At 33.2% G+C, this 27,490-nt stretch overlaps 1 protein-coding gene and 1 pseudogene across 1 annotated transcript; both read left to right on the top strand.

The window, feature by feature from the left end:
* Positions 1–4,516: 4,516 nt before the first annotated feature.
* On the top strand, positions 4,517–27,490 carry LOC145279658 (ribonuclease P protein subunit p20-like). The gene is made up of 2 exons (XM_080130897.1): positions 4,517–4,648; positions 24,887–27,490. Exon 2 carries the CDS (start codon positions 24,927–24,929, stop codon positions 25,350–25,352), a length of 426 nt encoding a protein of 141 aa, XP_079987023.1. The 5' UTR covers positions 4,517–4,648; positions 24,887–24,926; the 3' UTR covers positions 25,353–27,490.
* LOC145280580 (U2 spliceosomal RNA) lies at positions 15,507–15,639 on the top strand (annotated as a pseudogene).

Raw genomic sequence — 27,490 nt, 5'->3', positions numbered from 1 at the left:
ATTTGACACCATTATGTAAATATCCTGTAAATATACCTTTTCCTAATACACTTCTTATTTGATCTACCTTTGTTTGTTGAGTCGTCATTTGTATTGCTTTCTACGTTACTTGTTTCAACCTGCAAACTTAACAAAATCCAACATCAAAAATTAAAAGAAACCGCTGCTTTTTCTTAGAATGATAAAAACACTACAATGTGCAACATATGGCCACAAGTGCAGCCTACCAAAAGAGGGAGCATTACCGACGGCTATGGCTGGAGATGTGCGAATGTGAAGTGTCGACAATGAACAGCAATCCGGACCTTCTTTGTTAAATCTCGGAAAAAAACCCCACTTTGTTTTAATATTTTTACCAGAAAATACTTGAAAAAAATATGTGAAAAAAAAAAAAAAGACTTAAACTCTAACCATATCCCTAAAAAACAAGTAGTACAATGGGATGCAAGTTTTCGAATTCACAGCGAAGTCACCAATTTATAGGATTGATTTTCGGGTCCATTAAAGGTAAATTTAATGGGGTCGTCAACCCATAGAAAGGATTACCAACCTACATAATAAAAAATAAAAATAAATTTAGGAAAAGATGACACTCGACAGAGAACACAAAATCAGAAAATTAATACAAAATAAACAACATTTACTAATGTGTTAGGAATATTAGTTTACATTGTTTCAACATAAGTGTTTTTTTGTGTGGAATGTTTATAATGGAGAATTAACGCTGTTTTATGTTTAAATAAACAGAGTTTCCTCGAGCACGTGCTGTTGTTAAGAATTTGGAGGGAAAACTGATTCGATTTTGGTGGCAAATCTTTATATACAGGCTTTTTCGAACATTCCAACCTGTTTACTGTATTCATAAGCAAGGGAGCATAACATAGTTCTTTTTGTTTTATGTGTGCGGTGGTCGCATGACGATCATATGTCTATACATTTTATATACACATGGGCGTATCAAAGCTGTGATCACTGTGAAATGTTCCTGCTAGTCATTTGTTCTGGCTGGGCATAGTAGTTGCTACAACACTCTCCTCTTAGATGAGAAGTTGGTCTAAGAAGAAAGAATAAAAATACTGCAAGTATTTCACTGGGTGTAGATAGTAAATCGGAGTGGCTGGTTTATGTGTCTGATGGATTTGGTGGAAGTTGTAGCACTAGGTAGCATAGTAACCTTAGGCATGGCTTAGTTGATCCTGTTTGAAGGGTATATTTTGGTTGATGGCAGTCCGAAAGAAAAGTGACGTCACTAACTTCTGTGTTGTGCGGTTATCTGCTGAGATAAATAGTGCAATTTCAAAGGAAATGAGCCGCCTGTGTTTGAGAGATACATTATGGACGTTCGTGTCCATTTGGAGTATATTGAGGAGCTGAGTGATAGAGAAGCAGAATGTCGTAAGTTATATAATTCCTTGTCATTCCTCTGGTTTAAGTGCAAGTGGGTCTACACGATTGTTTGTGTTCTTAGTCCGCAAGTGTGTCTGCAGAGTCTAAGACCTGTGTATAAGTGGGTCTGCATGGTTAAAAATTAATTTTAACCATGCAGACCCACTTATTCAAAATGAGGTTCGAGTCCTCGTTATATGTGGTAACTTTCCATGCTGAGTATAGAAGAGAAAAGTGGTTGTTCTGTGGCATCCTTGGCGATGATGTTTCCTTGAGCATGTACTGTTATTGAGAATTTGGAGGGAAAACTGATTTGATTTTGGCAGGCAAATCTTTATATACAGGCTTTCTTGAATGTTCCAGTCTGTTTACTGTATTCATACGCAAGGGATTATAATATAGTTCCTTTTGTTTTATGTGTGCAACATTTTTTGCACTAACTAACCTAGTAGATCGCTCGTGTAAGAGGGTGTAGTGAAACTGAACAACACTCCGTTGGTTCTATTGAGGTTACAAAATATGATATGCACAAGAACCACCGTCATTTGAACCCGGAATCCATCCAGTACAAAGAAAAGAAAGATATAAAAAGTTTGGTACTGTCGCAATTAAAAGTCTGCATATAAAGACGAGTCTTTTTGCGAGAGCAACAAGACTTAATTGTGATTTTGTGAAAAAGAAGAAGAAGAAGAAGAAGAAGAAGAAGAAGAAAAAGAGAGGAGAAGATTGTTTTGCTCACTCAGAGTTATTTTTTGTACACGTCAGTGGGGAAGAAAAAAAAAAACGACGGATTTTTTTTTTTTTTTGTGCACAAAACTGTATTCACCAATTTAAAACATCAATTTCAACTCTTTAGAGGGAATATTTAATAAAAATCAGTTTTCTTTAGTAATATCTTCTTAAAAAGATATTTGCCAAAAATAATCTCTCAAAACTTCTGAGTAAAATCGTTTTATTACTTATTAAAAGATTTTTATGATATTTTATGCCTGTGTCAAAGTTGCTTTAATCATCATCATCATCAGCAATTAGTTTGTAGCCCGACTGGAAGAAATGCTTGGCAGGAACACTTCACAGTGATCACCGCTTTGAAACACCCATGGTGTTTCAAAGCGGTGATCACGCATAGGAACATGATGTTGTGATATGACCACCATACACATAAAAGAAAGGAACTATGTTATGCTCCCTCGCGTATGAATAGAGTAAATAGGCTGGAACATTCGAGAAAGCCTGTGTATAAAGATTTAGCCACTAAAATCAAATCAGTTTTCTCTCCAATTTCTCTATTTCAACATATGTAGGAAGAGACTCCATCTACGGGAGACGTTAAAACCCCTGTCATGATTTTACGTGCGACAGGTGAACCTTAATACTCAGCGTGGAAATTTACCACATCGAGCGAGGATTTAAATCCCCTTTTAAACAATTTTATTTCGAACTACTGTTCTTATGACATGAACGCACACACACACACACACACACGCACACACACGTATTCGCTGATATGATTTATGGACTGTTTCTCTAAAAAATAGCCACATGAACTTTAAGCCCTTGTGCGGCACTCTTGTCATAAAAAATAAGTAATTTCAAGCCTCGTGCCATCTCACAAAATCCTCACTTCATAAATCCTTCATTATGAACATTCAACACAAGAAAACACTTATGTTGGAACTCTATCTATATAAAAGCCAAGTACGTCCAAGGATGGAATACTGCTGCCATATCTGGGCAGGAGCTGCTAAAAACAGCCTATCCTGCCTTGACAGAGTACAAAATAGACTTTGTGGCTTAGTGGGGGATGCTCTTTTCTCTACCCTGCAACCTCTCTCCCACAGAAGAGACGTTGCGAGCCTATCCTTGTTTTATCGTTATTTCCATGGCAGGTGCTCGTCTGAACTCCAATCTCTGGTCCCCCCTCGCCAATCTTTCACGAAAAACACCCGTCTAGCTGAATCCACTGTGAAAAATTTCCCCCATTCTTTATCTGTGCCTAAATCAAAACGTGGATTCCATGAACAAAGCTTCTTTCTTAGAACTGCACGCCTGTGGAACTCTGTTCTGTCTGCCTGCTTCCCTCCTGACTACAACTTGGATGTGTTCAAGTCCAACGTTAACAAATTCCTAATGAACCACCCCCTTAAGTAAACACTCATCAAATCTCCCCACTAACGTAATGTACTTGCAATAACCCTTATCCCTGAGTGGCTTCCGGGCCTTGATAAGTGCTGATCACTGTGTAAAAAGAAAAAAAAGAAAATTTAATATTCCTAACAATAACATGTAAATAAATGTTGTTTCTTTTATATTAATTCAGCGTTTTCATGTTCTTTGACGAGTGCCGTTATTTTCCGGATTTCATTTTTGTTTCTTTATGTAAGGATGTAGATTGGTGAAACCTTTATATTAGTTGGCAATCCCGTTAAATTTATCTTTAATAGTCCCGTGAATACACTCCCACAAGTTGTGCAGTGACTACAGTAATTTTTAGTTGTACAGTTTTAGTAAAACGGTGTTAGATGTATTTTTAACAACAAAAAAATCATCCACAATTATGCTCTGTTTAAAAATGTCGCATCTTTGATTTAAGTCAAGGGAGGTAAGTTAGTTTATCATACTGAATTGGTCGCACAATTCTTCCATATTAAAACAGACAATAAAATTTGTTAATTCGATAAATTCTAATTTTATTTGAAATTATTTTTCTACTGAATCATTTTTCGTGATTTAATTTCGATATGAAATGTAAGTGCATAATGTTTTCACCTGAAATGCGTTGGTTTAAAAGATCATGAACATGCACAAGAAACAAAGCAGTCAAAGCACCAAGATTATATTGTTTTTTAACTAATGAATTCCTACTTATCAAAGCAATAAATAAAACAAGTAAATAAACAAAAACAGTTGAGGATAGAGTGGTTAATAATATCATTGATAGTTTTAAATTCTTCCCTCTTTGTCAAAAACATCGCTAAAATATTTTACTTATTAAAAAAAATTCTCCATGGTAGAATTTCATCAAATCTCTTAAGCTTTTTTGTTCTATTAAATTATGATAAAAAAATTAAATTATTGTCTGTAGAGTTTGTTCGTTTGAGGACCGCAAATATTTTTCTACACTGAATGACGCTCGTGGTTTATATAACTTTATTCCAATATGGAGTTTATTTACAATATAGTATCCAGTACACCTTAAGAAAACACATATTTCCCCTAATTTTAAAACATTTTAAAGACTTGTATTCGTGATATTTTAAAGGTAAGTGTATATTTTTATTTATCTTTATTGTAATTATGTTGTGTTTATTTATTTACATGTGCAGTGCAACTAATATAAATCCGAACATCGTGACACGTGTTTTTAGCAACGTCAATTCAACACTATAGCTTTAACTACTCCTCTTCACCCAATAAAACTTGTATTTTAAATGTTAAACGTGGGCTGAATTGGCGATTGACTTGTACCATAGGGACCATCGAAATATCTCGCCTATTTTATGGTTGGGTTTTATCCACATTTTAGATAAAATTCATTTTGGGCCCGTATTTTATTATGGACAAGGTTCCCAAACTTCAAGACACCATGGAGCCCGTGAGCAGAGTAAAGGTTTTTCATGGAGCTCTAACAAGATGATTTCTAAAATAAATATAAAATTAAAAAACAAACAAAACACAAAAGCATCGACAAATTTGTTTCTTTGGGATGTTGGAGATATGAATCATAAAAATGTATACCAGGTAAAGAATGCTCATGATGGATGTATATGAGAATAAACTATGAATGATAATGAAAATGAATAGTTCGAAGAAAAACACAAGTAAAGAAGGTTATTATTTTTTTTTTTTTTCTTAAATCGATAGCCAAAAATTATGCCAGTTAATAACAGAGAGAGCTGTTCAGTACAAAATATCCAAAACTCAGAAGTTAAAAAAACAAAAAAGCAATGGAATTCGATATGGGGAAATAATCAATTCAGAATAAAACAAAAACTTATGACTAGTACAGCTACCAGGGTTGGATCAAATACTGACTTTTAACAATTGAAATACAAATACTTTCGTTAAGGTTACCAGAAATACAAATACAAATACTTTTATTCCTAACTCTAAAAATACAAATACAAATACTAACGCTACAAATACAAATACAAATACTTTTATTCCTCAATCCCAAAATACAAATAAAAATACAATAACTGATTTAAACAATCTGAAAATATGCGAAGAAAAGAAGAAAAAAGAAGAAATATTTCCTTCCAAATTTGACATCTACATTACACTCTATATCATGTCCTCATTGCATTTTATCATCATTAGAGCTCTGAAAGTTTCCGGGCCAAGTTTGGCTCGCTCTGGGGTATAAAAATTACCAGCCTTGCTGAAAACTCTTTCAGATGGTGCCGATGTTGCACAGCACCCTAGAATATTTCTGGCGAAAGGCTTCAAAATCTTGAAGCTCTTGTTTTCCCGCCAGTACCTCAGTGGGTTGACGTCAAAAGCCAGAACACATTCTTCTAAGTAGGAATCGAGTTCTGCCTTTACCGCTGTAGTGTCGCTTATTGATGGACTTACATTTAGCTTCCCAGCTGGTGGCATGTAGGCAAAAAGACGAGGGCATTTTGCATTCATGTCAGCCTCGTCTTGATTTGTGTTCACGGTCATGAAAAACTTCCTCTCTTGAACTGTGTTCTTCAAAGACAACTGAGTTGACTGCGAAATAATTAGGTCCACAATCTTCGAAATATTTTTATTTTTCATTTTTTCACATGACAGCCATGACAGCTTAAACCTGGGGTCCATGACAGCTGCAGCAATGACATCAGTACTATCAAGAAACGGATGCAGTCTCTTTTTGATAGAAGACTGTAGTGCATTAGCCAAGTTTAAGCAGTAGGTTGGTTTACTTTCCATGAATAGTTTGAGGCTGTGTTCAAGGCCAAATACAACTGGTGCAACGCAAGAAAGTGTCACCATGTTTTCTCCTTCCACTTGCAACATTGCCTCTTGGAATGGGTCCAAAATTTGCACCACTTCTTTTAGCATTGCTATTTCCACTACGTTCAATTCTCGTATGTTCTTGCACGATCCTAGGAGACAAATAGCTGAGTTGACACCATTGACATCTTTGAGAACTGACTTAAGCATAGTCAGTTGAGAGTTCCATCTAGTAGCATTAGCAGCCTGCAGTGAAATCCCAATATTTTCCAAGAACGGTGCTGCCACAGTAGATCGCCGTATTGCAGCTACAATACTACAGCACTTGTGTATCACAGTTGCAATTGCGCTGCATCTGACACTGGGATCATTGAAGGCATCTCGTATGCAGATTTGTTGTGTGTGTGCAAAGCAACTGGACCGATCCGGTGGAAGAAGGGCAAGGACTTCATTCAGATCAAGTTCTTCTTCCAAAATATCAAGTTCTTCTTCCAAAATATCAATGTTATCTATGTCTCCATTTTCCTTGATACTTTCATTTTTCACTTCATTTCCATATAATCCTGGTAGACATATATCAAATGCTCTCACCATAGACGAAGCATTGTCTGCAACCACTTTCCTCACTTTGCCACGAATTCCAAATTTAGTCACTACATCCTCATATGCTGTAGCAATATTTACAGCTGTGTGTCGCCTCTCAAACTTATCACAAGCAATGACCCGCGACTTCAGCTCCCATGATGAGTTGATGTGTACGGTGACACCAAGAAAAGATACCATTTTCCGATTTGTCCAGAGGTCTAGTGTCAGGTAAATAAGACTGAGGTTTTCAAATTCGTTTATCAATTGCGACTTAATGTCATTTGCTCTCTGCAGGAGTAAACTGCTTCTAAGTGTGGTTCTGCTTGGGAACACGAAGCGTGGTTCTGCTTCATGTAGAAGAGCTCTAAAAGTGTTACTTTCCACAATACTCAAAGGCAAACTAGACTTTGTTTCCAAGAACAATCTATGCGTCATTATTAAGGCAAATGTGTCTATTAATCCAAGATAGTTAGAAAATCTATAATTATTGACTTTTAATTAAACTTTTGGGACTACTCAGGAAAAAGTATATGAATACTTAAAAATATTCATTTTAAATACAACTTTAAATAGCTATAGTTATAAGTTTTCAAATTTCTATAAATTGAAAATAAATTAATTCAATTAATTTCAAAACACTACTTTTAAAGAATTTCAAACGAAAAATACAAGAATTAATTATTTCAGAGGAAATATACTCAGTGACCTAATTGGCAGGGACAAGGCGCCAGCACTAAAAAATGTCCCTAAAATGGTTTCATACTCAACTGTGAACTCTTTGAAAGGGTCCATATAGACATTTAGTAAGTAACTGTGAAACCGGATTAAACATTTAGGTGTGAGATTCGCTTAGTGCGAGAGGGTGTAAATCCATGAATGGGAGTGGGAGGTCAAAAGTTGTTTTTTTTAAATCTACAAGTTTAGACATCCAAACAACTGTTTAAATTACTTTATTATAACTTTTTCTTTAATAATCCATATTTAATAAATATTTATATAAAATTATCCGAAAAAGGCCAAATTTGAAGCATAAATTTGAAAAAAAAAACAAACAAAAATTTTGAAAGCCAAACTGCTTAAAAAAAAGCCAAATTCGCGAAATTTAGCCTTAAAAAAGCCAAGCTGGCAACCCTGAATTGAAGCTACTTGACTCACAGACTTATCGTCACTCAACTAGCAGCAGCGTGTGTGACTGGAAGTGGACAGGGCTGGTAGACTGGTACACGTATGCAACATGTATGTGAACAGGGTTGGATCAAATACTGACTTTTAACAATTGAAATGCAAATACTTTCGTTTAGGTTACCAGAAATACAAATACAAATACAAATACTTTTACTCCTAAGTCTAAAAATACAAATACAAATACTTTTACTCCTAAGTCTAAAAATACAAATACATTAAAATTGTATTTAAATACAATTGAAATACAAATACAATTGTATTTGATCCAACCCTAACAGCTACAGCTGTTGTTTAGCATTGCAAAGATTTTCGGTACTAGTGCACTTAATGATCCGTGCTGAAATAATAACGGTATTATTTAAAAAGCCATTCTTAACATGGTGTTTTGTACCTATTCTATACTTTAACCTTACAATTGAATAATAAAAAAAAAAAAACGGTGCTATTTTTGAAATCGTATTTCTAAGTTTAATTAAAGTTTTATTATATGTTGTTTTTTTTTTATTCGGTGTTAGTGCAGAGAGTGATCCGCGCTATTTTTTAAATCGTATTTCCAAGTTTAATTAAAGTTTTATGATATGTTTTTTTATTCAATTGTAAGGTTGAATTATACAATAGGCATAACCCCCGCCCCATGTTAAGAATGGCTTTTTAAATAATAACGTTATTATTTACGCCAGGAAAACTCTGCACTAGTACCTTTTATTCAATTGTAAGGTTGAAGTATAGAATAGGTACAAAACACCCTCCCCATTTTAAGAATGTTTTTTTTTTAAATGATAACGTTATTATTTACGTCCGGATCACTCTCTGCACTAGTACCAAAAAAACATATAAAACTTTAATTAAACTTGGAAATACGATTTAAAAAGAGCGCGGATCAGTAAGTGCACTAGCCCAGATTTTCGAAGTCAGGCACGATCGATGTAACTTAGTTTCATATCATTTTCTGTATTCAGCCTATTTCTATATTTAGTTTTAGTTGCTGCATTCAAGGGGATTTTTTTTTCTTCACAAAGATAAGTTGTTGGGAAGCGCACTAAAACCGTAAGCTGCAATTTTTGGACAATTTCATTTGTATCCAAAATGTTGAAAGTTATTTTCTTTAAATTTTGCTTTCAACTCGGTTTTGTTTTTCATTTTTTTTATTCACCTTCATCCCCAAACAAGGCATGTTGCCACTTGAACGTAAGGGACTACTAATTGGGACCATGCCTAAGAGGGTTAAGATGTTGGTTTACGTTACATCTGAACGTCTGCATATCAGTTTAGTTAGGGGCCCGGGAGCAGGTAGCAGGAAGGGAATTGCAAAGTCTAGCTGATCTAGAGAATAAGCTATTAGAGTAGAAATTTAGGGCATTTAAGGACTTCAACAGGGAAGGAGTGTAATTTTGCTGCTAAGTGAGTTTGTCGGAGATATGTAGGTCGAGGGGACACAAGTGCAATGAGTTCATCAGAGCACATTCTATTAAAATACTTGTAAAACAGACACAGCGATGAAACTTTGCAGCGATGGGACAGGGGTTGGAGCCTAGTTGACAAAGTGGGACGTGTTGGAATGGAGACCCTTTTTTGGACCCTATCTAAAAGGAAGAGACAAGTGGTAGATGCACCTGCCCAGTTGTGACAACAATACTCCATGCATGGGCGAATGGTGGCCTTGTAGAGGTCCGGGATACTCTCAGGTGTGAGTAGTTTTCTAGCACAATAGAGGAAACCCACCTTCTCTACAGCAGCTTTCGCAGTGTCCTCAATGTATTTATTCCAGTTCATATTTCCTGTGAATGTTAAGCTGAGGAGTTTGAAGGAAGAATTCTCAGGTAAGGAGTTATTTGTCAGGATATAGGGGGTTGGAGAGGCGTCTTGTAATTTTTAAAGAAGAGCAGCTTACTAGCATTAAATGTTACCATCCATTTATGTCCCCATTCCACTATGGTTTGGAGGTCATTTTCTAAGGATTCAGCCATTGTCTTGGATTTGTGTACATCTGTTCATCAGCAAATATGGTCCTATTGTCTAAGGATCTAATTATATTTAGTATCCATCAAGTTATACCGTATGATTTAATTTTTATTAGCAGCCCTTCATGCCAGACTTTGTCAGAGGCCCTAAATATATTGAGGGTTACAGCCCCGGCTTCACCAGTGCATTCAGAGATGACTGTTAAAATATCTACAGTAGAACAACATTGCCTAAATCCATACTGTTTGTCAGAAAGAAGATTAGCTTTTGCAAAGTGGTGGACTAGTGCTTGATTAATTAGTGTCTCAAAGATTTTAGTGAAGAGGGGGAGGAGACTGATAGGGCAATAATTGAGAGGGTCGGTCCTTTCACCAGAATTCTTGTACACTGGTACCATAGAGACACATCTTCCAGCTATTAGAGAAGCAAGATTCAGCAAGGTATTTGTTGGAAAGTTTGGAACTTTTGGGGGCTAGTTCAGCTGAGCATTTAATTAGTATAGCAGAGATGAGATCAGGACCACACGCCTTGGAGGTTGTGGACATGAGGTGGGGTGATTTTCAGATCATCTATGGTGGCTTCCGTCTGCATAGGGAAATTTGTGAGGCAGTTGTTTGTTGGTTCTAAAGTGGAATTAGAGGTGAATCACAGAGCAAGCAGTTCCGCCTTTTCGGTTGTTGTGCATGCAATCATATAGTTGTTGGATAGTGGGGGAATTACATTCTTTTGTCCAGTTGACTTGACGGTTGTCGCAGTTGTACTGCCATGTGTGATAATTTCTTTTTTCATATTTTCATATCTCTTCAGCCGTGAAGCTAAAGAAAATATGCATTTTAAGTAATAATGCAGTAATATTTAACTAATTGCGACATGACAATTAAATAGATAACATTGCTTTTTAGTTGAAATTGACATAAAAAATAAGTAGATAACATTGCTTTTTAATGAAAATTCATTTTTTCGATATTTGATTTTTGTCCTAATAATGAAGAAGTACCAAAGATTTTAACAAAATGGAGCTGGAAGTAGTATCATATATCTCTGTATCGCTCAATGCGAAAAAGCATTAAAACTTTTTTTCTCCCTAAAACGTTCTTACATGTAATAGCTTTTACACTAATTTTATTTGCATTTGCGAAGAAACTCCGGTGCTGTTTTACAATTTGTCACTGTGCAGAGGGACACCACTCTCGTTTACTAAAAGATTTGTTCATTTTTTCATCTCATGATTTAGAACGCAATATTTTTTTAAAAATCAAAACATTAAAAAAAGAAAACTGCAACAATTTTTTTTTTAAATGTAACAAAATTGATAACACTATTAATACAAAATGTAGTCTCTACGTGACTATTAATAGAAAACCAACAAACCCACAATATTTTTATTAGATGAAAACATTTAAAAAAGAAGTTTCGCAACTTTTTTTTATTATTAAAAATTAAATGTTATGGTAAAGTTTTTAAGAAATTAGTCTTTAACCTTAAAAAAAAATGCCAAGAATGGAACTTTTAAAGCTGTGGCAACTTTTTTTAGTGTAACAAAGCTTATAATATTAATAACACCAACATCTGTAAACGTTAGGCCGAGGAGTTTAAAAGAAGTACTTTCAGGCAATGTGTTCTTGGCCATTGCTATTGGTGGTAGAGAAGGTTTCTTGTAGTTATTGAAGGAAACAAGCTTAGTCTTAGCAGCATTGAATGTGACCAACCATTTTTGTCCCCATTCCACTACAGATTGGAGGTCATCCTCTAGTGTTTCTGCCATTTCCTTGGATATGCGTTCATTTGTTTTCCCCTCATATCTGTTATAGAGAGTGGTGTCATCGGCAAATATACCCATCTCCGAAACAATTTTATCAGGGAGGTCATTTATGAATATCAGGAATAATAGAGGTCCAAGGATAGACCCCTGAGGTACTCCCGCATTTATGTCATATTGTTTAGATGTACGACCGTCGAGGACAACTTTGATTTTTCTATTACTTAAGAAGGATTTAATTACATTATAAATTCTTCCAGTGATTCCATATGATCTAATTTTCCTTAGAAGACCATCGTGCCATACCCTGTCAAAAGCCTTAGATATATCAAGGGCCACCGCTCTACCCTCCCCTGTTTTGTCCAATGAACGGTATATACGTTCAGAAACTACAGTTAAGATATCTGCTGTTGAACGGGCTTGCCTGAATCCATATTGTTTATCAGTCAGGAGTTTAGCAGCTGTTAGGTGCTGGACTAGGGCTTGATTAACTAAGGACTCAAATATTTTGTCGAAAAGCGGGAGGAGGCTAATGGGGCGATAATTTAGTGGGTCAGTTCTTTCACCAGAATTCTTGAAGACTGGTACCACAGAGGCGGTTTTCCAGCAGTCGGGAAAGCAAGATTCGTTAAGGCATTTATTGTAAAGTTTGGAGAGAACTGGAGCAACCTTGGCAGAGCACTTTTTTAATAGCACAGCCGGGATGAGATCTGGTCCACATGCTTTTGAGGTGTCTAGGTTTTTTATAAGAGCATGTACCTGGGAAGGGGTGATTTTCAAATCGTCTAGTGTGACGTCTGTTCGCAGAGGAAAATCAGGGAGTGAGTGGTGTACCGAGTTCAGTGTGGAGTTTGAGGCAAACTGACTGGCAAGCAGATTAGCCTTGTCAGTTGCCGTGCAAGCAACCTCATGATTGTTTGATAGTGGGGGAATAGTTGACTGTCCATTATTTACTACGCTGTTGTAGATTTTCCAAAAATCCCGGGTTCCTAATTTCTGTGCTTCGATGTGTTTTCTGGTGGTTTCAGAGTAATCTGTCTTAGCTGTCTCTATCACTCTCTTACAATTATTTCTAGCTTCTATAAACTTCTGTTTATTTGAGCTGTACTTATGTCGGTTGAATCTGCGGAACGCATGCTGCCGTTGACAAATGGCAGCTGCACAAGCAGAAATAAACCATTGGGGAGAGTGGGGCTTGCTATAGAATTTCCGTGCGGGAACATGTGCTTCAATTGCAGTTTTGAACCATTCAGTGGTCTCATTTGCACACTGTTCCGCTGGAAGAGTAAAGATATTTTGCCATGGGGCATCTTTGATGAGCTCCCTGATGGTTTCCCAATCAGCCTTTTTGTAATACCTCGTTGTTTTGAGTAGTGGGTCTTCGGTTTTAGGGCGAGAATTTAGGCTGATTTCTACCATTATCACAGTGTGATCAGCATTCCCGAGTGGGCTGTGGGCATTTGTTGCACAGTCATTGGGAACCGTTGTCAGAAAGAGATCTAGAAGTGAGGCATGTTGATCTTGCTGGTCTGGGAAACGTGTCGGAAATGTAACCAACTGAGATAGGGAATGGAATATAGAGAAGCTATGTGTTGCGCTACCAGCTACGCCTGTGTGATTAGAGAATCCTAGCCAGTTACTGTGGTGGACATTGAAGTCACCAAATACATGTATTTGTGCACTAGTATCGAGGGAGAGTGCTATATCTATGCTGTCTGAGACTTTGTTTATTAGGGTACAGTCTTGGTTTGAGGGAGAGCGGTAGAGAAAATACAAGTAGCTAATATTGTGTTGCATATTTAGTCTGAAGCACATAAAGGCCTGGTCCTCTGATTCTAGTTTTATTTCTCTAGTCAGGGGGAGGGTGTTACGAATATAGACTCCAAGCCCATGCATATGTCTGTCCGAGTCCTTACGGTAGCGTGGGAGATAACCAGGCATGTTAAAGTGGTTAGAGGGAATAGAGGAGTGAAGGTTAGTTTCACTTAATGCTAAGGTATCCGGGGTGTTTACAACGAGAAATGACTCAAAGGCAGGTTGGTTTTCTTAGAGTTTGGTCCTGGTTTAAATGTAACTTTTTAGACAAAAAAAAAAAAAAAAAAAAAGCCTGACGCTGACTGATTAACAGAATTTGACAGTTTAAATACTTCAAAATCTCCTGACGCACTAAAATAATGAAAAACAAATTTCTTATTTTTAAATGAAGGTTTTTTGGTTTTATGGAAAAAAAACAAAAACAAAAAAAAACACACACACATTTGAAAATTCATCTTATAGGGTTTCTTTGGCGGAAAAGGGAGAAGTATGTGATATGATATTTTTTATTTTTAAAAATTAACAAGTTTATTTAGTTTTTGTTGATTAATTCATGTATGGAGTATTGCTGCCACATCTGGGCTTGTGCATCTGCTACTAGTCTCTCGCTTCTTGACAAAGTTCAAAAGAGAGTCGCAAACCTGATAGGCCCTGAACTGGCATCTAAGCTTCAGCCTCTGTCCCATCGACGAAATGTTGCATCCCTCTGCCTTTTCTACAAGTATTTTAGTGGTGAATGCTCTGACGAACTGCAATCACTTGTGCCCCCACGACGTGAGCACCCTCGACAAACCCGACAGGCTGCTAAATCCCACCCCCACACTGTAGAGATCCCTAGATGTAAAAGATCTTTTTACTCCAATAGTTTCTTCCCCAGAACCGCTAGACTCTGGAATTCCATTCCAGGTCCCTGCTTCCCCAACAGTACTGACGTGCAGAAGTTCAAGTGTAACGTGAATCGACATCTTGCTGCCCAAATCCCTACATAGCACCCCAGTAGTTGTTGCCCCTGATAGTAGCCCCCTACACCAAAGTGGCAATTTGCCTTGTTTGGGGTGAAAATGTAAAAAAAAAAAAAAAAAAAAAAATTAATATTGTTTGTAACAGGTTGTTTACTTTTGTTTTGTGTACGTTAATTAATAAGCGTCCCAAATTATACCTTAGAAAATATGTTTATTTTTGCTATGTCTATGCTGATTATCTCCCCTAGATTTGAGTTTCTGTTGATACAAGTGCCATTCATCGCTATTTTTAAGTTAATTTAGGAAAATGAAAACGTGCGAAATTTATTAGGCGATATTTGAGTTAAAAAAAAAAAAATTAAAATGCGACGATAGTTACAGAGGAATTGAAAATTCTTAAAAAAAAAAAAAATGGATTTAGTCAAACTGAGTTATTTCCCTTACATTCGTCATGCATTTTAAAAATAGAGTCTTATTGGAGCGGAATTCGATGATTGAAATATTGAATTTCTAGTAAAACCAGTAGTGTCTACTGAATTGTCATGTTATGATAATGAAAATTTCCAAAAATTATGAAAAGCAATAGGAAGAAAATTAATTATTAGTCAAAACAGTTTTCGAAGACAATTAGAGAAAATTAAGTTTTTACTTTTAATTGGCCAAAGATTTTCAGTTTTCAGAAAAGATTTACCTCCTTTTTGTTACAATTAGAACTCTCCGGTTTCATTTTTGGCAAAACTCAATTTTCGCTAAATGTCTACGAAAATTATTTTCATTTATTATTAATATTCTACTTTATCGTTTTTCTTAAATTTTGGATATGTTCATTACTGTGACGTGACAATTCAGTAGATACCATTAATTTCACTTGAAATTTAATATTTCAATTTTTGAATTTTGCTACAATAATGAAGAACCTTTCTTGGCCTTTTGGTCAAGATCAAAGTGTAGTATCTGTTCTTCAGATGCTGCAGTTTATTTTCTTGTTCTCTTTCGGTGGAGGAGAAATCCTTTACGACTGAGACAATTTTTATTTTTGTACCTTTTCTCCACGTTAAAAAACGACCCTGGTGTCTAACTCTGTCCCGTGGGGAGGCATAGTAAATAGGTACAATAATGAAGAACCAAAAAGCGCACCCAAAAAACAATCATGGCACATTGTATTATGAAACGAAGTAGAAAATTATAATAATAAAGAAAATTAATACATATATGTTTCACAATTTCTTTTTTTTATATAAATAATTTGTATACATTTCTTTTATTATTTGTTAGCCATCTGGGAATTATTAAAATTGCTTTCTGATATTATGAAAATGCTTCGTTTCAGGAGACGTAAACTTAATATATATATATATATATATATATATATATATATATATATATATATATATATATATAAAGTAATGTGATTTATAATTTAAAATTTAAAAAATTTTTAAATTTAAAAATCAAATTTTAATTAAATTAAAAATCAGTTTCATAAGAAGGAACAACAACAAAATCAATTATCTGTACGATCGTTTCGGAAATCAATGCTTTTTATTGTGGTATACATCAAGTTATGTAGAACAATTATATATAGTTTTTTGGTAAGCAAGGTCTCCTCATCAGCAAATTTAGGAGGGTTTTTATTGAATTTAAAAGACACCATAAATAAACCTAGCATTAAAAGTAAGGCAGATGAATCTTTTAATTTTTCTTTTTTGAAATCAGGAACTGTGTTTAAAGTAGTCATTTAGATGTTTGCTATAGCTTTTTATTTTATTGAATTCAATAAATTTATTCAATAAAATAAAAAGCTATAGCAAACATCTAAACATACTTTAAACACAGTTCCTGATTTCAAAAAAGAAAAATTAAAAGATTCATCTGCCTTACTTTTAATGCTAGGTTTATTTATGGTGTCTTTTAAATTCAATAAAAACCCTCCTAAATTTGCTGATGAGGAGACCTTGCTTACCAAAAAACTATATATAATTGTTCTACATAACTTGATGTATACCACAATAAAAAGCACTGATTTCCGAAACGATCGTACAGATAATTGATTTTGTTGTTCCTTCTTATGAAACTGATTTTTAATTTAATTAAAATTTGATTTTTAAATTTAAAAATTTTAAATTATAAATCACATTACTTAATATTGAATTAGCTCTAGGACATTTAACTATCGAGCTTATTATATATCTAAATTACAACGAGCACTTTCTATTTCCTGTATTTTAATTAAACTAGTAATTTCACTGTTACATTAAAATACACTCAGCTCTTTAGACTATTGTTCTAATCTCCTTTAAATTATATATATATATATATATATATATATATATATATATATACACACACACACATAACTAGGCTGGTTGCCCGGATGTTTGGAGGTGTGTGTTGAGAGAAAAAAAAGAAACAAGTGGTAGTAGGCAGGCAAGCTCAAACCTGTACTACGAAGGAGGAAAAGACCATGAAAAAGAAGTGACGTCTTTGTCGTTGCGTCCATCGCCAAACTGGAAGTGGTTAAGGCTAGTCAATCGAAAAGCGGAGATGATTTTTCGAAAATATCGGCGAAAAAAGCGACCTCTCCTTGTAGAAAAGTGCCCAGTTGAAGGTAAATGTTTTTAGCCAATTTTTCAGTATTTGTCGTCCGAAGGGTCGAGCTTCAAAACGATACTGATCTCGTGAAAATCCGTCGCCTCTGTCAAAAGTTTTAGGCAGACATACAAACATACATATATACATTTAAACAGACAGGTGAGATTTATTATATCCATAATAATCTACTTCCGGACTTAATAGGACGCCATCTTGTAAAAACAGTGATTGTTAGCATTACACGTTTTTAATGATTTTCTTCATATTACATGCGTAATACTGCATAGATGTTAACTTGAAGTAGTTCATGCAATAATCTAATGGAAAAATAAACAAGTAGTTGTTTTTTTTTTAAACGAACTAAAATTTATTAAAATCCATTATTCTTGAGCAACTTTTTTTCCAGAAAGATAAAAGCTTGAATTTTATCATATGAAAAGCATAATAATATAAAACTTTTTTCTACTACTTTTAGTAGAAATTAAAATTTTCCAAAAGCACACCATTTTTTGTCGATAAAACATTTAAATATTTTTTAACAGATTTTTGAACCAATTTTTTTTTTTTTTTTTGTCTAAATAAGATTTAGTATGATTTGCTATAAGAATATGTAAAGAATATTATAATTACCTGAAATTCAAATAATTCCAACTTTTTATCTCACTCTATAGATTTGCGCAGCGAAATTAAAACAACCAAAATTTAATGATAGTTTAAAATAATCTACGCAGGCCTGGATACGACTAAATAAACATGTATTTTTAACGTTTGATTTGACGATTAAGTGAAGAGTTTAATTCTTTTTTCATAAGCGATATATATATATATATATTTGTTGCCTACATAACCCCTGAAGTTAAGCAATGATGAGGCTGGCCAGCACAAGATGGGTGACCATTTTGGGTATGCTAGGCATTGTATGTGTTGAAGACAACTCCTGCATCTAGTATCACGGTTGGTCCACCATAGGTGAATAAAGATGGAAAGAAATGATCATACTTTTAGCAAAATGCACAGGTTTTTTTTTTTTGGGGGGGGGGGGGTTGTATCCAATTCTTCCAAGCATTTCCTATTTAATGGTATATTAGTAATATTGGACTCGCTAAAAGAAAATTATTAATTTCTTTTTCAAAGATTTAAAAGTAGTGTTTAATTTTTTTTTTTTTTTTTTTTTTTTTTTTTTTAAGAAAGATAATTATTAATAACATGTTCAACGAATTTCACACTTCAAAACATAAGATGAAAAATAAAACACATTCAAAATTCGGATTTTCAACCTTAAAATTTGATACGTGCACAGTTGTTTTTTATTATTTGTTTGTTTTATCTACAATCCTCAGCCTCCCCACAATACAATATATTTTGTTCAGTTTCAGCTAATTATTATAGGCATATTTGTACCCAGAAATAAAGAAGGGGGGGGGGTTGGCAAAATAAATATATATATATATATATATATATCGATTATGAAAAAAAGTACACCATTATAAAGTTAATTCATCACTTAATAATCAGTGAAAATTTCGTATTGATTCTATTGTCCAAAGATACTTACTCTTTCCTTCCGTTTTGGCCGTGCCTATAATAATCTAAAAACAAAACAAAAACATAAAACCATTTTTATCATATAAAATCCCTGAATCGTGAAGAAAGAAAGCACTGTATGGTTAAAATTGCTGTAATTATTTGCTCAACAAATTTATCTATAATTGTTGACTGTAATATACCAATTTTAGCTGTTCACGTTTTTGTTTTTTTAAATTAATTTTTAGTTGAAAGTTATGATTCTCAGGTGTTATACTCCTTTTACTTTATCGCCTGTACACTTTTCTTTTTTTTCTTTTTTTTTTTTTAATCAAATTTTGTTTGGAACGGTGATCTCGTCATTTACCATAGCAAATTTCCAGAACCAATCAGCCACAAAATAAATTTCTGGCAGACGACAATGAAAGACAATGTCAAACTTAAAATAAATGTAACCACGTTTACAACACAAATAATAATCAAATGCTGCCAAGGAAAAAAAACTTTATAGAAAAAAACAATGCGTCCTTAACAATTAATCTGATAATGTTGATGTCAAGTGACCTGCTCAGTCTGAGGCGCATTTAACATGAAGCTAAGCATGTTTGCTAATGAGCTGGATTCAATCTTTGGGCAAATCATACCAAAGACTTTATTAAAAAAATGGTACTTGATGCCACTTGGCTAAAACACTCATTAAAAAGGAAGGATCAAGGGCAAGTGGAGTAATCCTAGGAATGGAGTGATGCCCTCTTCTACACCTCAATATAACAACTAATGAAAAAGGAACCTTAAGGTTGTCCTCAACTATAGTTGATCATTTAGCATCTTGGGCTTTATCTTCTCTTTGAGAAGAGGTTAATTTATCAAAATTTCAAGCGTCAAAACTGATTGTAAGGTTTATCTTTGCATTTCTGATGCCTCCGTTCAGTTTAAAAAGAAACAGGATACTCCTTGTAGGGGCAGCTGCGCGTGTAATTGTGAGGCAAGGGTTGCACAATATACAACCACATCTCTCCTGAATCAGCACTGTTTGAGTCCAGTGGCAAGGAAAAGTTCAGGGCGACTGGAAACAATACCGAGATAAACAGAGAGCATATACAGCATCTGGAAGTCTCAAATGGTCACCCATTTAGAATTGACCAGGTTCAACGTTGCTTAATCTTTGCATTTATCGTCACTTTTATTTAGCCAACAGCAAGTACTTTTCACCATGACCGCAGATTAATTTTTCGAGTTTTTTTTTGTTTTTTTTAACCAAAAGTAAGGAAATCCAATTTCTATGTACTTTTTTTTCAAACAAATGTACAAACCTGGTTTGTAAGCTATGTAAATGAACACAAACTCTCTTGCCCCCTCTCCTTTCTGTCTATAGTCATTAATCATCCAATAAATTATTATATATATATATATATAAAGATTAGCATGTAAATATATACCCACCCTACTTATGTTTTAAAACACAAAAAACTAAGAAACTACCAGGTTTTAATGAAATTGTCAATATTTATTCAAAAATAAATTGTTACGACTTCCATGTTTACCCTCTCTCTATTGCATATTTCACATTTAATTATATTTTTTGTTTTTATTAAAAGAATGCATTATAAAAATTTTGTGATTGCAAGTTGGCACTTGTTTTTCGATAAAATGATTTATATTATATGCTATAAAGGGGATTTTTTTTTTGCTAAAATTATTTCGATCGTATCGAATAGATTTTAAAATAAATGTACATTTTGACTAAAAACTGGAGAACTTACATTCATGCGAGGCTCTCCTAATTTAAGCAGAAATTCACATTTTCTGGATAAAAAAAAGTGAAAAATTCTCATCTGTTATATGGAAATCAAACGACTTGCAGAGGATCCTAGATAAGTCCATCAAATAGCATGGGATTTCATATTTAAGTTAAAAGTTTACATGCATAAATAAATGTTGACCATCTTTTTTTTTTTTTTTGTTTACTGATGTAAATGTTTTTCAAAACTTCATCCTACATTAGATAAAAAATATTGTACAAAAAAGATTTAAGAAACTCCAATTTAACACTTTTTGTGAAAAAGATGTTCAAATATTTACCCATTTTATAAGCAAAGCATTAAGTAATGAGTTAACAATTGCAAACACTAATATGTAAGAATTTTTAAAAAAGAAAAAAGATCAACAATTTTTTAAGCTGATAAAAATTTTATTCACTTCACCACTTCAAATCAATTCCATGAATCATTCTTGGAAGTTCTTTTTATTTAAACTCAGAAAAGGAAGGAAAAAAAGTGTTTTATAGACATGACCGTTGATAAGTCATTATCAGGTTTTTGTTTTAAACATTTTGAAACAAAATTGTAAAAATTATTTAAGTGTGTGTGTATATGATGGGAGAGTGGGCCAATTGAAAAAAAATTTCTTTTAACTTTTCCTGGCTACAATGAAACTATATCTCTGAATATCCGACTTAATCAGGGCAGGTGAAAAGAACACATCGCACCTTCTAAAACAAGTTTTTACTTTCATTCGTTTTTCATCCTATGTCAGTATGCAAATTTGTAACCAACTTACGTATTAAGTTGATTGAATGTAGAAGAAAAAAAAGTACTTTCCCTAAAAGTGTCTCTTTCTTTAGGATAAATAAGTCTGAATGATGTAAGAAATTTTTTCCACAAATATTCTGACATTTTTTCTTGGCTGATTTTCATTCGGCAGAGACATGTTTAAAAACTATTTTACAGTTATTGATTTTAATTTCAATATCTCTCTCTCTCTATATATATATATATAGATAGATATATCTTTCTTAATAGAAAAAATGTTCTTGTTTTTACAATATACTTTTTATGATTGTGAGAAAAAGTTTTGATAAAATATGTTGTTGAAACTTCTTTTTTAAGGAATTTTTTTTTTTATGTCGTTAATCGTAAAAATGTAATACGTTGACCAAATCAATTGCAAAAATGTATTTGAATGAATGTGTGACACTAGATGTGGTATCATATAAAACCTATTCTTTTGATCATGAGAAATGGGTGGAAGCTGTATTATTTCGATTCTCATCTTGAGTATTATTTCCACAATGTTTTGGCCAATGTAAGAATACAATTGCAAATTAACTTAAGACTTCTTCCCAGATCATAGCTGATGGAACAAGAGCAACTATCCCCAAAGGATCCCATTCAAATTCCCAAGTTTGACAAGACTCACCTGAAGGAGGTTGGAAATTATATTGATCAAAATGTTGTGTGAATAACACAATGAGAAGAGTCGTCCGATTAATCATCAGTCATCTTAAAAACTCTGAAACATTTTAAAGAAGTTTACAGTTTCTGATATACAAGTCAAGCTTACCTTTATGACAAATGTATTGAACAGCAAAAGAAAACTGTTCTCCAAACACATTCTCTCTGAAATATTTCAGTTTTGTCTAAACCATCAAAAAAAAAAAAAATCCTGAATAAAATGCTTTACATATAATATGAAGGAAAGTTGATGACATCTGAGATTTTGTAAACTTTTGTACACTAAAATCATTTGATCAAATATTTTGGACGTTAGTCATAAAAATCTTTCTGAACCCAGATTATACTGATGTGTACGGTTAATATGTATATATAATTTGTAAAGGTTCTTAAATTTTGCACCACAAAAATGTATTTGAAATTTATTTCAGATTAACAGTAAAAAAATGCAATATCATCTTTCTCAATGTCGATAAAAAAATAGATTTGAAATCATTTGTGCCAGAATTTTGACAATTTAGTTTACTGATCTTTGCAAAGCTCATCAGAAGAAGACCTTGCTGTATTACGTTCCTGGATTTGTATTATGTCGTTTAATTATATTGGAACATGTGCATCTTGTTTTCATCTCTCACTCCTGGACAGGGTTCAGAAGAGAGTCGCCAACCTGATAGGTCCTGAACTGTCACCTAGGCTTCAGCCTCTGCCTGTTTGACAAATACTTTAATGGTGAATGCTCTGACGAACTACAAGCACTTGCACCCCCTCGACAAGCAACTAAGTCCCACCCCTTAACAGTAGCGATCCCTAGGTGTAAGAAAGCCTTTTACTCCAATAGTTTCTTCCCCAGAACTGCAACTTTGGAACTCCCTTCCGGGATTCTGCTTTCCCAATTGTACTGATATGCAGAAGTTCAAGTGTAATGTGAACAAACATCTTGCTACTCATCTCCCTTCATAATGCCCCTGCAACTTATGTCCCCAATAGTAGCCCCTACTTCAACATGGCACTGTGCCTTGTTTTGGGTGAAAATTGAATTTAAAAAAATCTTTTATTTAATCTATATACCTAATAAAGTTTTTTTATTTTGTTCGCTCTGATATTGATGTTAAAAGCCTGCTTTTTTTATTTAAAAATTAAAACAAACTTAATATACTCAGTCGTTTATAAGTGAGAGACTAAAGATTAACTAATTTGCATATTCTTTCAAAATGAGCTTTAATTAATTATTTACTAGTGGAGGGGTGCCTGGCTTTGCCGGGTCATAAAGTATGCTTAAATATATTTTAATTTGTTCAGATTTTGTATATACTATTATAGCCGTGATTTCAAAAGTAAAAAAAAAAAAAAAAGTATTTGAGTGCCATCAACTAGAATCAAAACCCCAAACTGTAGCATTTAAAGCTGTACCAACATGACACGCATATGAACTGATTAAAAATAAACTAAGATGAATGTACAAAATGTATAAACGATTTTTTAAATTTTGACCTTAAAAACTATTTTAACTGGCTAAAGAACGGTCCATAAAAATCTAATGATTTGAGGCCCCTAGCGTCACTCTGTGACTTTTAGTTTCAGAGGAGATAGTTTGAAAATATGGAGACAAACATAATACCTTTTATATATTAGGTTTTTATGGTTTCTTATTGGATTATTGGTTTCATTTAACTATTACATCCATTTTTATTTATACATATTTTCTACATCGTGCATAAATTGTGTAGCATTTTGGATGAAAAGGTTCTAGCAAACACACATAAAAAAAAAGTGGCCTTGTGCGTGTATAAATTCTCTACTAAACCTCTCTGATTTTGTGGTCTCCAGACTTGAAACTTGATATATAAGGTATTTGAATATGTGAAACACTTTCGATTTGGGTTTTAGCTGGTAAAAGTAACTACTAAATGGGTCAAAATAAAAACAAAACAAAGCAAAAAAACATTGACTGTGGCCTGGCATAAGTCGACTATCCCCATTTCTTTTTATGCATGTGCCAAGTTATAAGTTAAATGTCTTATTGCTGCTTTTGTATAAATATATATTTAGGTCATACGTTAACGGACAAGGCTGGAAAGCTGTATGTTTTGGTTTTGATTGATGGCAGCCAAGTCATTTTTTTTTTTTTACTTTAGAAATCACTATGTATTGGGTACAATATAATTAGATAATTTGCTCTATAATAATAAATACAAAATCTACAGGAATTAAAGTATATTTACAACTAGGCAACACCAGGTGATCTGCTAGTTTATTATGTGAAAGTCATTTTCTTTTTTTTTTTTTAAATATGTGTAATAAACATTCATTTTAATTTAATTTTAAAAAGAAAAACATATTCAACTTCTATTTCTGTAAAAGTTTTTTTTTTTTTTTGTAACTAAATATTCATTTAAAAAATATTTCCATATTATGTTTTGACCTACTTTTTGGTTGGGGGTCTTCAGATTAAGTAATACTGTTTTACTTTCAAGGAGTTTCAAGAGCAAAGGATGCTGGAATCGGTAAATACATTAGATTGCCAAAATTATTTTTCACCGGAAATATTTCTTTGAACTTGTACTTGGCTAAATTTCTTCATGGTTCTTAGTGGAAGGCTTTATCACAAAAAAAAAAAAAAAAAAAAAAAAAAATAGGTAGTGACCTTGTATAATATGTAGATGATCCTTGTAAAAAAAAAAAAAATCTCATACTTCTTTGAGGGAACAACTGGTTGGTATAGAAAACAATGTAAAACTGTGAAATAGTTTTACTTCTGACTGTTGAAAGCTCTTCAGGTCATATATTTGAAAGACGAATAAAAATAAAATTTTATTAATAATATAGATTTATATAATCTACAATGACAACTTAAAGATTTTCTCAAATATTTTTTAATCAAATGTTTTGAATGTCTTTAGAAAACTTTTTGATTTTACTATAGTTTAATATTTGTTTCTTTTCAGTTTTGAACCGTTCATCTCCATATTTAAAACAAGTTGAAGAATGGCAACACCTGAATTTCCCAAAAAGGCTGCAACTCCTCAGAAGCAGTTGAAAGAACTTCTTGACAAGGAAGAGTACACCTTAAAGAAGCGACTACCACAAACCTTACCCAAAAGACCCAACGATGTTTATGTCAGTAAGAAAACTAACTTTAAGGCACAGCTTGTTCGATGCCAAAAGATTCTGGACAATGGCAATGAAGTATTTGTCCATGCTCTTGGAGCTGCCATCAATCGTGCCATTAATTTAGCGCTTCAGCTGAAAGCCAATGGGTTTGGCTCTGTAGAAATTGCAGTAAACACCTCAACTGTGACGCTTACAGATGATCTTGAACCAGAAAACGATGAACTAGATTACGAGACCTTAACCAGAATTAATTCTGCTGTTCATATTAGAATTTATCGGCCAGAAGAAGTGAAGAGCTGACAGCGTTTCACATTTTTGGAATGGCTTGTAAATAAATTTTTTTTGTCTAACAAATTCATAAAAACAAATTTTGTTGGTTTTATAATTATGTAAATCTTTTGATGACTCGTGGAGGGGCGGGCGTAATGGATGGCTTAAATCAACCCTATATATAACAAGATGATAATCATCCGTTATATGTACCAACAAAGCTAATACCCATTTTATACCCTTGGGTGAGGTAGTCTGCTTACAGCACCTAATATTCCAAAATTGCTCAACCATTTAACTTTTTGGTGACATGATGAGAACAGGTTCATTAACTTTTTTACTGAGGCTTGTGCAGATTCGTTTTTAAACTAATGCATTTCAAGTATACTTGTCATGGTGAAATTATAAAAATGATCCAGTGCAAAAATTATTACAAATAATATTGTTTTAATGTGGAAGAGTTGTGCAACCAATTCAGCATGATAAACTGACTTATCTCCCTCAACATAAATTAAGGATCCACCATTTTTTAAACACAATATGTCAGAACATAATCGTGGAGGATATTTTTTTCTTACTAAATTCCCGATGCCAATTCTTTATAGATCTCTTAATATTTAACTATAGAGTTATTACCCCCCCCTCCCCTGATTACCATAAAAACAAATGTTAAATGTGCAGATATTTTCTCCAACATAAAAATACACCGGTTGGGAATGATCAATAGATTTTTATTTTATTGGTGATTTAAAATCAATAAATATTTAACATTACTACCAACAGTGGAAGATTTTGCTTTAAACAAAATCAAATAAAAAAGACAAAAGAATCGTTTTTCAGTATTTAGTGTTGGGGCGATTAATGTTTTCACCTGAAATGCATTGCATTAAAAAGATCAATCTACACAAGCACCCTTTTACTTAAATTGATCTAAAATAAAATTAATTTAACACAAACTAAATTTGGAAATAAAGATGTTTAGAATTTAAACATTTTCTTTTTTCCTGCAAAACTATGAAAGAAAATAAAATAATAATACTCCCCTCTATTAATAACCTGGTTTTTTTTCTTTGAGGAGCTTAATATTTACATTCATGCAGATTATATTTTAATTAGAACTTAATTATTAAACTAACGTTCTGTGAAATAAAAAAAAACATTTGATGCTTCTTTGCAAAGACTTCTTACATGTCGAACACATTACTGCTTTCCTCCAGATTATTACCTTCAAATCTAATATCAAATAACTCACAATTCCCTTATTTTGTCCTCACATTCCATGAATGATGTTTATGAAAAAGGGAAAAGAATTGCTGTTTTCTGAGTCGTAATCTATCCAGCTAACACTTGTTGGATAGTTTTTAACCTTGAAGCATTTTTTTTCTTTTAGTTTTTAGCTCCTTACTTAAAGTAGCTTGATGCCTTGACTTAAGTGATTTTCATTAATAATTAAAAAAAACAAAAAAAAAAACAAACAAACAAACAGCTGCTTCCCTGCTGATTACAAATTGGTCGTCTTTAAACCTAATGCCAAACACTTCATAATTAATCCAATGCAGTTTAGTACTTCCAGTGTGATAAAATTGCTTAGCAGAAAGAATTAAAATAAAAAATCCAATCATAACTGTTTCAATAGCAACATTTATTTTGAATTCACAATTTTACTTAATTGGAGGTGTTACGATTTTTGCTTGTCTTTTTGTTAAGTTATTAAAGTAAATTAACATTTACTGTTTAAAAGTCAAAATGCAATGTTAGAAGTATTTTTTTTAAATACTCCAACAGCAATACAAAGTTATAAAAAAAGAAATGAACATAAAGTTACCGAGTGTCAGCATGGTTTGTAATGTGAATCTTTGTTTTTAATTGAACTGATAAGATTGAGAACCAAAAATTGTTTTATGCTATAAAACAAATTGTGTGTAATGGCAAAAAAATTTATCTGATACCAAGCTAACCTCAAGTATTAACATTGAAAAAAAAAAAAAAAAAAATTGTTTTATAAACAAACAATCAATTATGCAGTGAAAGACAGCATGGCCATGCTAGTATAGTATATAAAGTAAGTATAATTGAAATTTATTTCCTAGCTTAGTCAATTGATCTAATGTTAGGTAAATTTGTGGAGTTGATAGCAAAAAATAAATTAACAAAAAAAAAAAAAAAAA

Source organism: Euprymna scolopes, chromosome 7 (genome assembly GCF_053919585.1).
Source record: "Euprymna scolopes isolate OS-2025 chromosome 7, ASM5391958v1, whole genome shotgun sequence".
NCBI lineage: Eukaryota > Metazoa > Mollusca > Cephalopoda > Sepiida > Sepiolidae > Euprymna > Euprymna scolopes.
Note: the sequence above shows the minus strand (reverse complement) of the source record. Positions and strands in the feature narration are given on the sequence as shown.

What these genes read in the sequence shown, in the direction of transcription:
- LOC145279658 (XM_080130897.1), top strand. Translation starts at nt 24,927, where the DNA reads ATGGCAACACCTGAATTTCCCAAAAAGGCTGCAACTCCTCAGAAGCAG.